Source organism: Pollachius pollachius, assembly GCF_949987615.1.
Source record: "Pollachius pollachius genome assembly, chromosome: 6".
Lineage (NCBI taxonomy): Eukaryota > Metazoa > Chordata > Actinopteri > Gadiformes > Gadidae > Pollachius > Pollachius pollachius.
In genome coordinates, this window is record NC_136939.1 from 22,575,691 (window position 1) to 22,590,412 (window position 14,722).

Below are 14,722 nucleotides of genomic sequence, written 5' to 3' on the forward strand. Positions count from 1 at the left end.
TAACCAATCACAGGCGAATCAGAGGCGAAAAAGGCGGTACTTGCCCCTACCATCCTACGAAAAAAAGATTTGCTCACAGGGTCCTATGTTCCCCGGTCACATACAAAGCGGGGAACATAGGACCCGGGGAACATAGATACGCTCCTGTTTATTGTTAGCTACATTAGCCTCTTTAGCAAACCAGCCTGAAAACAAACAACACAACTTTACATTGTATTGCACGCACAGCAAAACCATGCAATGTATGAATTGTTGACCGGAATAAAGTAGCAATGTAATCAAGTGTGTAAGAGCATTTAAAATCGACATTTAAATGACCAACGTGGTACAAATACAAAGAAAATAAATCTCTTTGTTGAGAGGGTCATCACTGCTCTCAGTCTACTCTCAGATTTCCGAAAGATGAGGACAAAAAGGGTGCCTCAGAGAAATGCCGCAAGAAAGCTGGGAGATCTTAGACGTTCAACGCTTAAGTCTGGCGTCCGAAGATTGAGGAACACACCATAAGAAGGACAATGACACCAGCTACAAACCGAGCTGCGTTGTGTGAAGAAGAAGGAGTGAAGGGACATTGACAAGAAGACTAGAGTCAGGGACTCCAGCAGGGTCCTTGAAGCTCAGAGCACTTCAAAGACTCTATTCACACACACACACACACACCAGCCTCTGATATCCCAGATCCACCATGCGCCGTGTACAGTGGACCCAGTCTCCCCGGCCCGGTGGGTGATCGGGCCCTCATCCCTTTGAAACCTTCTCAGTGCGTGTCAATGTGCGGAAAAAACATTTATTTGATACCCTGGAATAAAATGGGAATGAACCGAGACTCTTGGCTAAGCCGGGACGCTTCCTCTGTCTCTGAGAACAAACACAACCGGGGCTCAGCACACCGTGTCTGAACGTGTCTGTTCATTAAAATAGTCCTTCACACATTCCATGTTGCAATTCAATGAATAAATATGTACCAACGGGTCACCCAACATGAATATCTGCAGCCTCTGCAGCCCTCACAGCACACGGGTTGCGAGGGCCCCTCCTGTGTGGCTGAAGATCACCCCGGGGCCCACTCCAGTGATGGTCACCCCGTCTGAGTCCAGGGGCGCCCAGGGGGGTAATGATTTGAATTACATTTGAATGATTTAGTGCTTCAAACACATTTAACACAATCATCTGTACTGTATCTGGGAAATCCTTTACAATGGATGTTTTGCAATACAACAACGCAAGTGTTGTGAATACAGTACTCATGATGCATATGTAAACACATATGTGTAACAATGAAGGCAGGCTAGGGTAATGGGATTTCAATTACATAGTTAGGACACTAATTTCTTTCATTTATTCTTTATTTGACTAGGAAGTTACCATTGAGATACAATATCTCTTCTTCCAGATCTACTACTTTTCAGTAGTAGATCTGCATAAGTCTACACAAACAGCATGTCCAAACAACGGCAAACATCACACCCCTTTAAACATATGTTGACGACATGCTATTTTTAGGAAATGAAACAGATGTATGTGCACCTTAAATATAGATTTGATGTTGTTGTATTGATATTCGATCCAGTATTGGGAAGAAGAGGGTTTTCATTGTCAGGTGTGACAAGTCAGTAATGGGGCCATGTTTGACTCTATTTGAGTTGCACTGAGGGTCATGGAAACGGGAACCAACGCGGTTGAACTTTGTGACTCATGTCATTGAATACGGAAAGGGTTAAGGGCTCAAATACTATTCCCTTTAGGTTACATACTTGTATATGAAATCATATTATATCAAGGTATCATGGATACAGTATGACACATATTGCTGCTGAGAATGTGTTGATCCACTGAGAAGCATAATAACAAGTCACAATAATCGCTAATAATAATAATAAAGTCACAAAAGTCATTTTAAGGCATTTTTACTCAACAAAACAATAAAACATCACAGATGACTGTATTCTGAATACTGTTGACGATTGATCCGATTAATCGGCTAAGCTTAGGAAGGTCTGTTAGTCATATGAATGTATTATGCATCACCGCCATTGGCTCTCTGAAGAACACTTGTCCTGAGTGTAGAGACAGCTGTAGCAGTCAACTCTTGCTTGTACGCTTACTTAAATACCTTGTTAGCGTACTACTAGTATGTTTAGAAATGAACGAAGTAAGTGTGCAAGTGTAGTTAGTGGCCTACTGACTAGATGGAATGCATGATTATTGACCACATGTTATTGTCATTAATTGTAATTACATGCTTAAAAGTACCACGTAAACAACACTTGAAACAGTATATTGATATAAAACAAAATTCTAAACAAATAATTTGTTGTTTGGTCACTTGGTACTACGGGGGGACGTTGGTTTGACGGAGAATAACTGGATAAATGAGGAAGTAAGTAGGCAGCTAAGTAGTGAGAAAAGGACAGTAGCAGACAGATTAGTGGAAGTCGCCTCCCCTCTCTCTGCAACTATCCCGGCAGTCACCAGTCATCAGCCCTCCACCCCTCACCGATCTGCCTCCTCCCCTCACTAGTCAGCCCTCCTCTCCTCACCAGACTGCCCTCCACCACCCCTCACCAGTCTGCTCCCACCGCTCGCCAGTCAACGCCACACTTTCTTCAGGTCGGGACGGTTAACGAAGAGCATCCGGAACATGGCTTTTCCGCAGCAGATATTGCTCCTGGCGGTTCTCCACCTGTGTTCGTCAAACGGTGAGTAGCATCTTGGTTCGGCTCAACGTGCGGAGTTTGGATGACCGCGTTACGCGCGTCTGTGCGCGTTGAGGGCGCTTGGAAACGGAGCTCCTTTGGTTAGATGCAGAAAACATGATTTCTTCGTTTTTTTTATTGGAGGTAAGCAGTTAGAATGGCAAACGATCGGGTTTTTATACAGTTCTGGCGAACTGGCACGTTGCGTTTTTTTTTTTTTTCAAGCTAACCGTCCTCCGAAGGCACGAAGGGTCTAAAAGTCACCATTTTACATTGTACTTTGATATAGTTTTTCAAACTGTTCCACTCAACTAAAGCAGACTTTAAGTGACGTATTCCCAGGAGGAGCTGGTGTCAGGCCAGTGCCAGCTCCTCCTCGAGGACTCTCCTCTGAAAGACTGTTCATTTCACATTGTGGTAGTTCACTTATTTGGGCAGTGTATTACCCTGGAGAATCACAATCTAATATAAGATCAGAAAAGGAACAGTGGCGCCGGTTAATGTGATGTTCATGTGATGTTAACCTGAAGGAAAGCCGAGTTGTAATTCAACCATGAGTGGTTTACATACAATGCTGTGATGACTGAGATATAGTCAGAGATATTGGTAATCGGGTAGACCTAGAACGTTGAGCTCAGATGAATCCCTCCTCATGTATCTGACTGTTCTTTTATTCCTTGTTTTTGTGTAACCTTGTTAGTTTGGTTACCACTGCTTACTCCCCAAACTGGCTGTTTCTGGGTTCATCTATTGACTGTAACAATGAGGCACAATGTAGGCTCTGATAAGAACATTCAAATGCACCAGAGTAATCAAGATATGTTAATTGTAGCAGACAAATATTGATTTTAATTTTTTTTTGGTCCTTTCAAAGCACTCTTTACTTGATTATATGTCAGCATGGCCATAAATTGTCCCTGCAGGCACAAAGTGTTTGGAGCAAACAGAAAGCCTGTCTTCTGTGGCAGGCAGATGGAAGGACCTTCGCTGTGAAGTTCATTAAAGATTTGAATACAATTTGAATAGGTTTTGTTTTTCAGTTTATTATAATTTGAATGACTTTGGGAATTGATTGTTGGGCTGTGACGTCGTTGGGCTATTGTAAACTTTTGTTTGAATACCATTAATTTATTAATATATATATATAATTTATTAATTTCCTGTATGAATAAGCATGAATAGAAATAGATTAGCAGCTCACGCTGAGGCAGTACCTTATTATCACAATGTAGTGTGTCTACGCAGCAGAGTGGGCTTGGCCAACAACCGACCACTACCACAACTCTGACCATTTCAGGGGAGTCTTTTCATCCCTATATATTTAATACGTTCCCTCATATTTTTTTACATGAAAACCATAAACACTTCACTGCCTATGACTGAAAGCAGATGTTTTTTGAAAGACCAAAGAGCAGCGACTCCAATCCTTTGCATCCATTCAGAGAGAGTTGCTTTGGGAGCGTTTGCTGAAGGGAGGTGAGGGAGTGTGTGAGCACAGCCCCGAACGTTAGTGGTTGTGGACATGGCTGGCCCCCATATAAGGGGAAACCACGGGATGTAGGCTGTATAGAGGAGCTGACTTGGAAGAATGTGATATTAACTTAAATAAGCAGAGGAATTGGCAAGGAACCTATGCTCCAGATCTGTGATACCATTCAACTCACATCTATTCAAGGCTCTCCTGCAAGGTAACAACAATCGAGGCGATTCATTAAGTCATCGCACAGGTGGACCACAGTGAAGAGCGACCTGGACTTAATCAGAACTGCTTGTCAGAATCTGTGTTTGAGCTGTTGCGTTCACTAAAGGTTTCACTAAAACAAACATTGAAAAGTCAATAATGGAATCCACTGTAAATTGCTATGATTTACATAGCATTTAGTCTTTCCCATCTCCTTCCACCATTGCCAATTCTAAGGCAGTAAATTAGGTTTTGTTTTGGTTTGTTGGCCAGTAAATTCAAATCAGTTAAGGTTCAGGTAAATGGGTTTTACTTGCGCTAAAAGCCATGAACCAATTCTGCATCGTGTCTTTCTGTAGATGTGTTGCTGTTGTGTGGAGGCAAGGCGGCCACAGGCTGAACACTGATGAAGCTACGTTACATTATAGTTACATTGTGGCTATCTAAATAACTCATCCTGATTCTGTCCGCATCGCCAGATCAATAACCAACTTTATTTTAGTCCAGTACTTGTATGTGTTTTGCACTGCACCGTTTCGGTCAGACATGACATTCTTTCAAGTCAGACTGGTGAATTGATTTGAGGAGACATGCGAGCGTGACCGGGTTACGTTTAGCGGAGCTTTGATATGCCGTCAGTAAAACTCAATCTGAGACTACGAGAGCGATGTTTTTCATCTAGGTAATGGATCCTTGGTTGGATCAATCGTGGCCCATCTTGGCACTCTGTACCGGTACATAGCTCTTTCCCACCGCTGCTAAAACACACAAACAAGCCTCTACTCACTAAATCTACTTATAAAGGAACCTAAGAAAACATTTTCGTTTTTATTTTGTTTTGTTTTCTAGATGAAATCCCATCCACAGAATGTACAAATCACTTCACGTTTCTTTGTATTGGGTTTGAATTTGGCACCATATCACTAAGTCCCCTGGGGGACCGGGGCCTGACAGCCAGGAATCCATGCTGGCACCGCGGTGCATTCTGGCCAGACAACATTTGCTCTTCATGTAAACAGCAGTGCAGCAACAGCGGCCAGCTCACCACGGGCCACTAGTCCCTTCATCAGCCACATCAGGCGCTGGACTCCTCTTCCCACCGGGGTCAGTCGGTCAGCCGCTCTCATCTTACTGACCGCAGGCCGGTTCCACGGTCCAGTAGCGCAAAAACACACCGCACATTGTTTCTCCTTTCTTTTGGTGTAATGTTGTCAAAGCAAAGGACTAGTACAACACATCGTTTGACTTCTTAAGTTAAAGTCAACGTTTTAAAACAAAGGACACACTATTAAATAGTATTCATTACATTTAAGTGACAGGCCAGTCATTTGTGGAAACAAACAAAGAAATCAATGTAATTTAGTAATATACCTGCCCACCAGTAAGTACTCATGCACTGTGTGTGGCCCTATTCCCAGGGCGTGTCTGCTAATGTAAACTGTGATGAACCTGAAATAGACTTGGTTATGCGCACAGCTAACACACTTGTTTACAACAGTATGAACACAAGTTTACGTTTTTTAACATCATGTTAACTGGGAGAGAGTATTTACTCGACACTAGAACTACGACTGATCTTTAAAGTAAGCAGATGGTTCTTCATCCACATCCACTTAAGAATGTTCCTTCTTAAAAAAGATGCAAGTTAAGCAAAAAGAATATCTGGCAACCCTTTCCCACATCTCCTACCCCCGTCCAATGAATGGCTTAACCCACAAACTATATAATGTAACAAACTTTGAGCTGAAATGTACTGCCAAAATCCTTTGAAACATTTATTCGGTTCAGACAACCATTTATGTGGGAAATATGAGAGAATGCAGAGGGTGAAGGAAATGCAGGGGGTTCCTTCTCTGTCTATGCTCCTCCGGTGTGGGTAGGGGGGGGGCTTGTGGATGCCATGAAGCAAAAGGCCTGCAGCTGTTGGCTCCAGTTGCTCGAGCAGGATTACTGCATTAGACTGAAGTGACAGACAGGCATGACTGATACCGAATGGAGCATACTTGACTCATTGTCTTTCATTAAAGTGAGTGTGCCGTTCTGATCCCCTCTGCATCCCATGGAGCCTGGTTATAAAGCTTTTACTGGCTATTGCAAAACATCGATCAGCCAGGAATGAATTCCAAAGTGGGGGGGGAACGCAGTTGATGGAGGGGAGAAAATGGAATGTCTCTTAGGGAATTTTTTAAATAGTGATCATTACATTTATGGAATGCCTGGTGGTGGTGGCACTATGAATGACCTGAGCCTTTCACCCTCTAGAGCCTTCCTTACGCTGAGAACAGCCACTTAGCCCTCACTGAGTTCAAACCTGCCCACTGGTGGATCCAAGATATGAAAGGTGGATAAAAGTGTTGAGCTTTGAGGTGGCGAAGGCAACTTGAGTACTAGGGTCGAGTAAAGATATACTTTTTCCTATTCATTTTAAATATTAATTGAACAATCTGATATAGAGTCTCAAAATCCAGAGGTTGTGTGTTGATCTTTGCCAAATCGTATTGCTAGCACGCCTCGTGCTAAGTTTCTGATGAGCTTCAATTCCAAAGGACGACAACCACTGCTGGCTTAAAATCAGGGGCATCAACTGGTTTGTTACTAAAATGTCCGTTATTGAATTGAGAGAAAAATCCATATCAAATAGAATGTGGACCTTTTGAACCAAATCAAATGGAATTGTGAAATCAGTGGTGATACCCAGCCTTATTGAATACTCCTTTCATTGGCCTAATACTGCTACTTTCCCAATACCTTCTACACTAAATCCCCAGGTACGGCTGTTTTTCTCTGCAATACAAAGCCATGCGTTTTGAATGATCAAAAGCATTGTTCAGATCAGTTGCCAGAGGATGAGCAAACATCTCCCCCCTAAGCAAAAACCTAAAAGCTTTTGCCCTGCATACTGCATTGCTTTCCACAGTACACAGATCATTGATGTTGGGATGGGATCAAACAGCTGCCACTGTGTACACTGGGTAGGTAAGGTTTAAACCAGACTTTTTTTTAGGAATACCCTATACATCGACTATCTCTCCCAGTGCCAAATAAATTCTTCTGAGCCTTGTCTGTATACTCATAACGGTTCTTTAAACAGAGAAAAATCCATGAATGACAAATTTGCCTTAGAGACTAATGCGCCTCTTTTTCAAATCTGCAGATCTAAGCAGTATGTTGAATAACAGTCGATATTGCCCAAAAGAAGAAAAGGCGGACGGGGGTGGGGTAGAGCATTTACAATGGCCTAGAGCCAGGGCTTTAAACTCTATCATGGCAAATCACACACTCTGGAACCAAACCGTCCCAGGCCTGATGCACTACAAATAATCTTCACTTGGCTTTTGCTTTTCATTTTTATACATGGACTTTATGTCCTAAAAGTGAATCGAAAGAATGTAGGATAGGAGTATGCATGTCTCTTTATCATAATTTTTAGAACCAGTGGCCATCATATGGCATTAGGAGGGGAAAAATACCTCTTACCCATGCGACAGTAAGACTTGATCCAAACTGTGCTACAACCTAACGTCAACCAAGATTTTCCTTGAAAGTTGAAAGACTTCATTAGAGTCTCAGAAAGTCTGTCGATAGTCAAAATAATAATAACGCCTTTCTAAAACACTACAAACAGACTAATATCATTGTAAGACGTTCTCTTAAAGAAGTGGGCAGAAACCAGTTTATAGGACTATGAACTTGGTTTAGTAGTTTTAACGTGCACAAATTTCTACATTGGTGTGCACATGTTGAGCCAGTGCCTAATAGTTTGCCATTTTTTGTACAAATCAGAACAATTGGACACGAAATGTGACCATCTTTATATTGAGTGGCTACCATCTGCAGGACACATGGCCCTCTCTAGGGCTGCGTTCCAAGCCTTGGCACGGGGCCGGCCAATGCCACAGGGACGCGCCGAAACCCCTCTGATGCTCGGCGTCTTGGAAAACCCCCTCCTTCTCCTGGTCCTTTCACCGAGCGTTTCCTTTCTCCTTCCCCTCTCTTCATCTGGGACTCAGAGAGCATCTGCACACACACACACACACACACACACACACACACACACACACACACACACACACACACACACACACACCTGCTTCCCCATTTATCGGTTGTCAGGCGGACCCATCGGAAGCTGCGGGGGGTGACCATGCGTGTTTCGGGTTTCAGAGGAATGGTAGACGCCACAATGGTCGGCACCTTGTCCAACCTCTACCTCTCACTCTTACATTGACATGCCGGCCGCAGCCCCTTCAGCGCGGTTCGTCTCTGAAGTCCCTTTCCCAGAATGCATTTTGTCAGTCTTTCTCCGACTTGTTGTTTGTTCAAGCGTTACGGCCTGACGACACGTGTATCTTACTATCACAAAAACGTCTACTGCTAATCGTTTTATGTGCATGTTAGGGGAGATGGAAGGTTAAAACGAGTATAAATTATCCTAGGGGGGTTAAGGGAAAATTATATTCGGCCCATAAGGAACACTTGTTCTAATTTTCGGTCAAATTGTTTTGGTTGATTTGCAGTATCTCTAGTGACTTATTATTTGAATTAAAGAGACCATTGAAAAACGATGTAGAAAAAAACCTAGCTTGTTTTGTATTGTCATTATACAAAATACTACCTTGTACAAATAACACAAGTAGAATAAAATCCATAGTGCTGCGAAAAAAAGCGATGCCACACAACTGTTTTAGGCCAGTGTGGAGTCCCACACCTGGAGAAGGTAATCCAGGCAGGATCAGATCTCCATCTACCTAAGCCTTGAGAGATGAAGTTCCCCCCTTTCCCCCCTACTCCCTAACTCTTGGAGGTCGCTTGACAATGAGCAATCCCAACCCGAAATGGAAAAAGAAGGTCCCCTATTTCTTTCACTTTTATAAAACTGAAAAGGCTTATCCAGCGAAAATACACAGGACACTGAAGAGTCCTGTAACTACATACTGCTAGCCGTAAACAGTATATAGCACAGCCGTTTCGGGTTGTGAGGATGCACTCTTTTTTACCTATTTAGTGCAAGCAATGAAATGTTCTGAAAGACGGCAGCTTACTTATGAATAAAATGCATGTATACAATAAACGGGGATGTCTGACACGTTTTATGAAGAAAGCGTTTCCAAAAGCATTGGACATATCACCCACCATGTTCTGCTCCATGTACCCAATGTTGACAACATGACATGACATGACTAAGTTACCAACATAAACAAAGAGGAGCTAGGAAAGGAGATAAACTATGTGTTTAAGTTCAGAAGGGGCAATAGCGTGTCTACGCACAGCACAACAAATGTCGTTAAGATTGAAAAGCTAAAAATATTTGTTGCACAGCTGAACGCTATATCACATCATGAGCTGGCGGTTTTAAATTCACAACACGCATCCATTCAATCTACATCAGGCATTCTGACCAAAACTCATGCAATCCCCACCACAATTATTCCAAGATTCAAGGAAAGCAAGAATGACCAAAAGTCATTTTGAGTCAACAAGAGACTGACTCCACCGACACGTCATCTCCACTATACCCAACACTGTACGCAAACCATGGATAAGTTACGCTGCTTGGTGGCTATGGCTAACATCAATTGCAAGAGTTAAAACAGCCGACCACTTGAGTGCAAAAAAACACAAAAGACCTTGCCACAGCACCAGCAAATCTTAAACAATGCATTTCACGTCTTACTTTTATTTATGTGGCCGTGGTCTGCAGATGCATCCCGTGGTGTAGCCTACCACATACATTTAGTTCAACAGGTAACCGCTCTGATACTGCTTATGGAACTAGCAACCTGGTCTGGTGCTTTTTACCTATGCATTCAGGCTATAATGACTTGATTGTCTGATGCCTCATCATTGCATCCCAGCCAGTATTGGTATTGATACCTCATTTATTGTCCAAGCCAGGCTGGCAGCTCATACAAAAAGAATCCACCACTACGTTGCCGCAGCCGGGACATCTAGTCACGACATAAAAAAGACGAGATAGCGATACATAGAATATAAAGATAAAGACCTCTGCATCATGTCTAAAAGAAGTGGACAGGACAACAGAGCTTTTTAAAAAGCCAAGCAGACATGCACACACTAAGTGCTGGTATCTCATCTTGAGCTAAATTAATAAATAAGTGGTTGGTACAAAATAAATCTTGATGAAAACTGGTACTCGTCCCCAGTGAAATCGATGCCTATGCTTATAGTGATTATTAGTCATGAGAACATGTTAAGAGTTACATTTATCATCCCTGTCTGCATGCCTAAGGAGTGGGAAATCTGACAGAAGCTCTATGTCATTGGATTTAAAGGTCTGAATCCCTGTAATGGATATGATGCCTGTATCAGAACAATTCAAATACCACAGGCGCCTCTGTCTATTGGATGTTAGCTCCAAACATCCCCTCCAACCATCCCATTGTCTTGTGGAATGTCAGGTGGTCCGGTTTCCTTTTGTTCTCTGGGGTTATGTCAAACTACTTGTCCAACTGATGAAGGAGTGTCACTTGGGGAATCAGGTAAAAGGATCTTCCCAAGATGAGTCTCTGTCTAGCGTTGGGTTCCCAGACACAGTTGCATTAAAAATATATGAAATGCTTACAGGCATTAGTACTAGCATTGTAGTGTTCTGTAGGAGTATGCTAGTTTAGTTTAGTCCTGTATACTTCTAATTCTTTGAGTAAGGATAAGGTTGAATTGAGTGTTTTAACGTCAAGGTATTTGTCGAAGCTTTTGGTGCCACCCTTTTGAGTTTGACTCCCACCAGCCCCTCTGAATTGTTCTTCCCCTGGTGATTATCCTTAAAAACGATCACATCCCTGTGAAATATAGTAGAGCAGCATCATGTTACCATTGGCCTCATGCCAGGCTGCCTCCCACACTGACGTGGCATCCAACGATAATGAGGTCTGAATAACTCGGGGATGGCTTTGATGGAATGAGTGCAGTTGTGCAGGCAGTACTACATATGTGCATGAATATTCATAGTGACCCTGGGGCCAAGAGAAAGCGTCTCTCCTGGAGGGTGCGCTCTCTCTAATGGAGCGTGCCATCAACATGTTCTGTGTGGGGCTGCCTCTCCTCTGTATGATTGATAGGTAGAAATAGATTTTCATTAAATCCTGATGGCCGCTCACTGGGTTCACTGAGTCCCAGCCATCGCCTGGCATTGAGGTGCTCCGTAGTGTCTTTCTTCCATTTTCTTTTTTTTTTATTGTATTGTAAATAACCAAAATGAATAATTTTAATGCCCAAAATGACACGGCCCCTAATTAATTTACACAACCTCCCTAGAACGATGTGGGTGTTGAATGGCGTCACCCGTTTGATGATGAAAGAGAAGCGACCAGTTCCTAGACCTGTCAGCCCTGTGTCGGGGGGGTCTATGCTAAGTAGCACTCGGAGCCCAAAGGGGAATCATCACAGCGTCATAGCCCATTTACTGTTATTGTTGCCCTCAGGCTTAACGATGTTGACGCCTTCTGCATTCGGCTGTGAGCTTTATCACATTATTACTTACCATTCGCACATGTTACCAGAACGAGCATCATCAACGAACATCATTTTCATATCTAACATCGTGGCTTCATGACACTATGATCTGAAATGACCACCAGCGACAAATCATACTTCGTATGATTAACAACATCCCAATGCAGTTTGTTTTGGCCGATTTCGTTCAAACATAAACAACACGATGCTTTGCTAAAAGAAGTGGTGTACAGCAGCTCTCAGTACGAGTCTGCCTGGACCAAACTCGGCCCCCCCGTTGGCTCCCAGCAGGACAGACGGTCATTAATTCAGGGCTCCCCAGAGTTGCTTTAGGGAGGCGTTTGTTTACTGAGAGTATTGTTCTAATGGCTGGCCTCAAAGGACACGGTGCTTTGTTTAAGTGACGTGGGTGTGAAGAGAGGGACGAAGGTAGCCGAGGAATAACTGTTGAGCATATGATGGAATGCCATTTGGAACAACACATCTGCTGTGTTTCCACTCATTGTCTGATCGCCTCTTGGCTGTCAGAGCCGCTTCACCGGTTTTACCAAGGAAATGTCCCCAAATGACTTGGCTAGTTGGATGAGGTTGTGTCAACACATAATAAGATTATCTCGTAATGCAATCATAACGTGTATTATGCAACATATCAGCCATATTATCGCATAATTCATTTTTGTAATGACTTGTATTTTGTGTGTAGTTGTAATGCACTGTAATGTTAATGCCAGAAACATGTGTAATTAACAAACAACAAAGAATGAACTTGAAGAAGTCTTGAACCAAGACTAATTCACATGGTCAGAGACCAGGCCTGTGCATATGGACAGCTCCTATAGTCTCTCACTGTTGTTGTTTTTCCCCCCTCTGAGTGTGTATTTGCCCTTCATCTCTCTGGACGAGTCTAATAAGGTCATCCTCACCTTAGTAAACAGATAAAATGATGTCTTCAAAAAGCTCTCTGTTCCACTGCGGCTCTGAGATAAAAAGTTGCGTGGACATCAGAAAACACAACACACCGCCTGCTAGCTCCTGTTAATCTCCCTGGTCCTCTGCCAGCGTGTGTGTGTTACGTGCAGGGCGGGGGCGTCCTGGCCAAAGCTTTCCCATTGTAGCGACAGTGCTACCGGCGATCAGTGGAAGGTTCTCTAAATTATTATTATTGTTAAATGCAAACGTTCAATCTTTTTCTCTGTTGACGACCGTATGAACCCAAATAAGCAGTTCCTGCTATACATTTCTGCTTGACATTCCCACAAACTGTAATTATAATCAGAGACTAGCTTAGTCAGCGCAAAGAAAACATGTCCTGTGATCTCAAACAGCAGCCAGCCCAGTTTCTGTTAATGCCAGATGAGTATAAATGGCCTAAGATATGGCTCATATAACCTAGAACTACATTTCAGATGTAAAATATACAATGTTATAGTGCCATAAAATGTATACAAAATATATATATATAAAAACCGATCACGCCAGCAGGCCATATTGTGTGATGGGGTCATTCTGCATCACGGGCCCCAAGCTGTCCAGGGGGAGGCTCTCGCTGTATACGTGAAGCCGTCTCCTAAGCCTGGAAATTAAGTGGGGAGATTAGCCTCCATGTTTGAACTGCCCCCATATGGTCATAGTGATGTGACAGAGACCCTCTAGCTTCCTGTTCGTTACGGATGGCTCCCCAAAGTGCTGTCTGCTCCTCGTTACGTCAAACGAGAAACGTGTCCGTTCACAGCCGTTCTCCCCCCCCCCCCCCAGCTCTGAGAGATACCAACGGCCCCGCTGTCTGTCTATCACCCTGACACACACACACACACACACACACGCTACTGTGTTGTCGAGAGAGCTTTGGATGAACACGGTGGTTTGGTTCTGACCAGCCATCTCTAGAGGCGTAGAGGATGTTTAGAGGAGTCATGGCGGCCACCACCGCCTCCTGCCAGCTTGGCATCTGCTGGAACAGCGGTAGCCCACCGGTGACCTATCACAGGAAGTCAGCCAATTAGATCCCAGGCCGCGGGTAACAGGGCCCACCGCCAGCTCAGTCAGGACACAAAGCCCACCAGGTGAACACCAGGAGGACCAGACTGGAGGGGTGGGGCCTCTGCGCATAACGCCCGCAGGAAGTGCGGATGCTATGACCGAAGGCGTGTGTTTGTATTGCTATCTGTGTTTTCTACGGCTCGCCCCGTCATCCGTTTTTTGTAAGAGGTGTGGGAGAAACCAATACGGAATTAGCTCTGCGTTAGCTAATACAATGAAGTGTCAAAGTATCTCAGGTGAGGATACCTAGTTATTCTTATTCAATGAAATGGAGGTTGATTCAGAGTGTTTAAAGGAGAACATCTTTAGGTAATATTCACAAGACACCCATGTAAGGAATCACTAGAACAATGCAGCCGTTCCACTCGGTGCTTGTTGACTGTAATGAACCGGTTGCCAGATTGGGCCGAGGCGGGGTGGAGCAGAGCCCCTGTGTTGCATTCTTCTTGCGTTTACATTTTGTAAACAGCACAGATTCAAAGGGGGGAGCACGCATTTCCGCACATCAGAAACAATTCACTTTGAAAAGCCCCCCCCTCTCCCCGTCCTCTGCCCTCTTATCTGAAAACATCAATTTGATTAGAAAAAGCATTTCATTATTCACAAAGGCATTAGCCTCAACTTGATTAAAGGATCCGGGCGGGGCCCACATCAAAAGGAACGCGTGTTCGCTCGCCGCCGCGCACTTTAATACCATCACCGTTAATTAAAAGTGTGTGTGTACGACTGTCTCGACGTCCACCAACAAAGACTCTTCCTCTCAGTGTTTTAGGAGTTGCTAATTCTCCAGGTCGCCCCGGTCCGCAGATCAAGGTGATCCGTGTCGGGTCTT

The 14,722-nt window shown here is 43.7% G+C and overlaps 1 protein-coding gene across 1 annotated transcript in view; it reads left to right on the forward strand.

Annotated features, from left to right (window-relative positions):
* Nucleotides 1–2,593: 2,593 nt before the first annotated feature.
* Nucleotides 2,594–14,722, forward strand: part of mcama (melanoma cell adhesion molecule a) — a 35,796-nt gene continuing 23,667 nt past the window's right edge. The window contains exon 1 of the mRNA XM_079738580.1: nt 2,594–2,699. Within this exon, the coding sequence (XP_079594706.1) occupies nt 2,642–2,699 (58 nt within the window). The 5' untranslated portion in view covers nt 2,594–2,641. The remainder of the gene's footprint in view (nt 2,700–14,722) is intronic.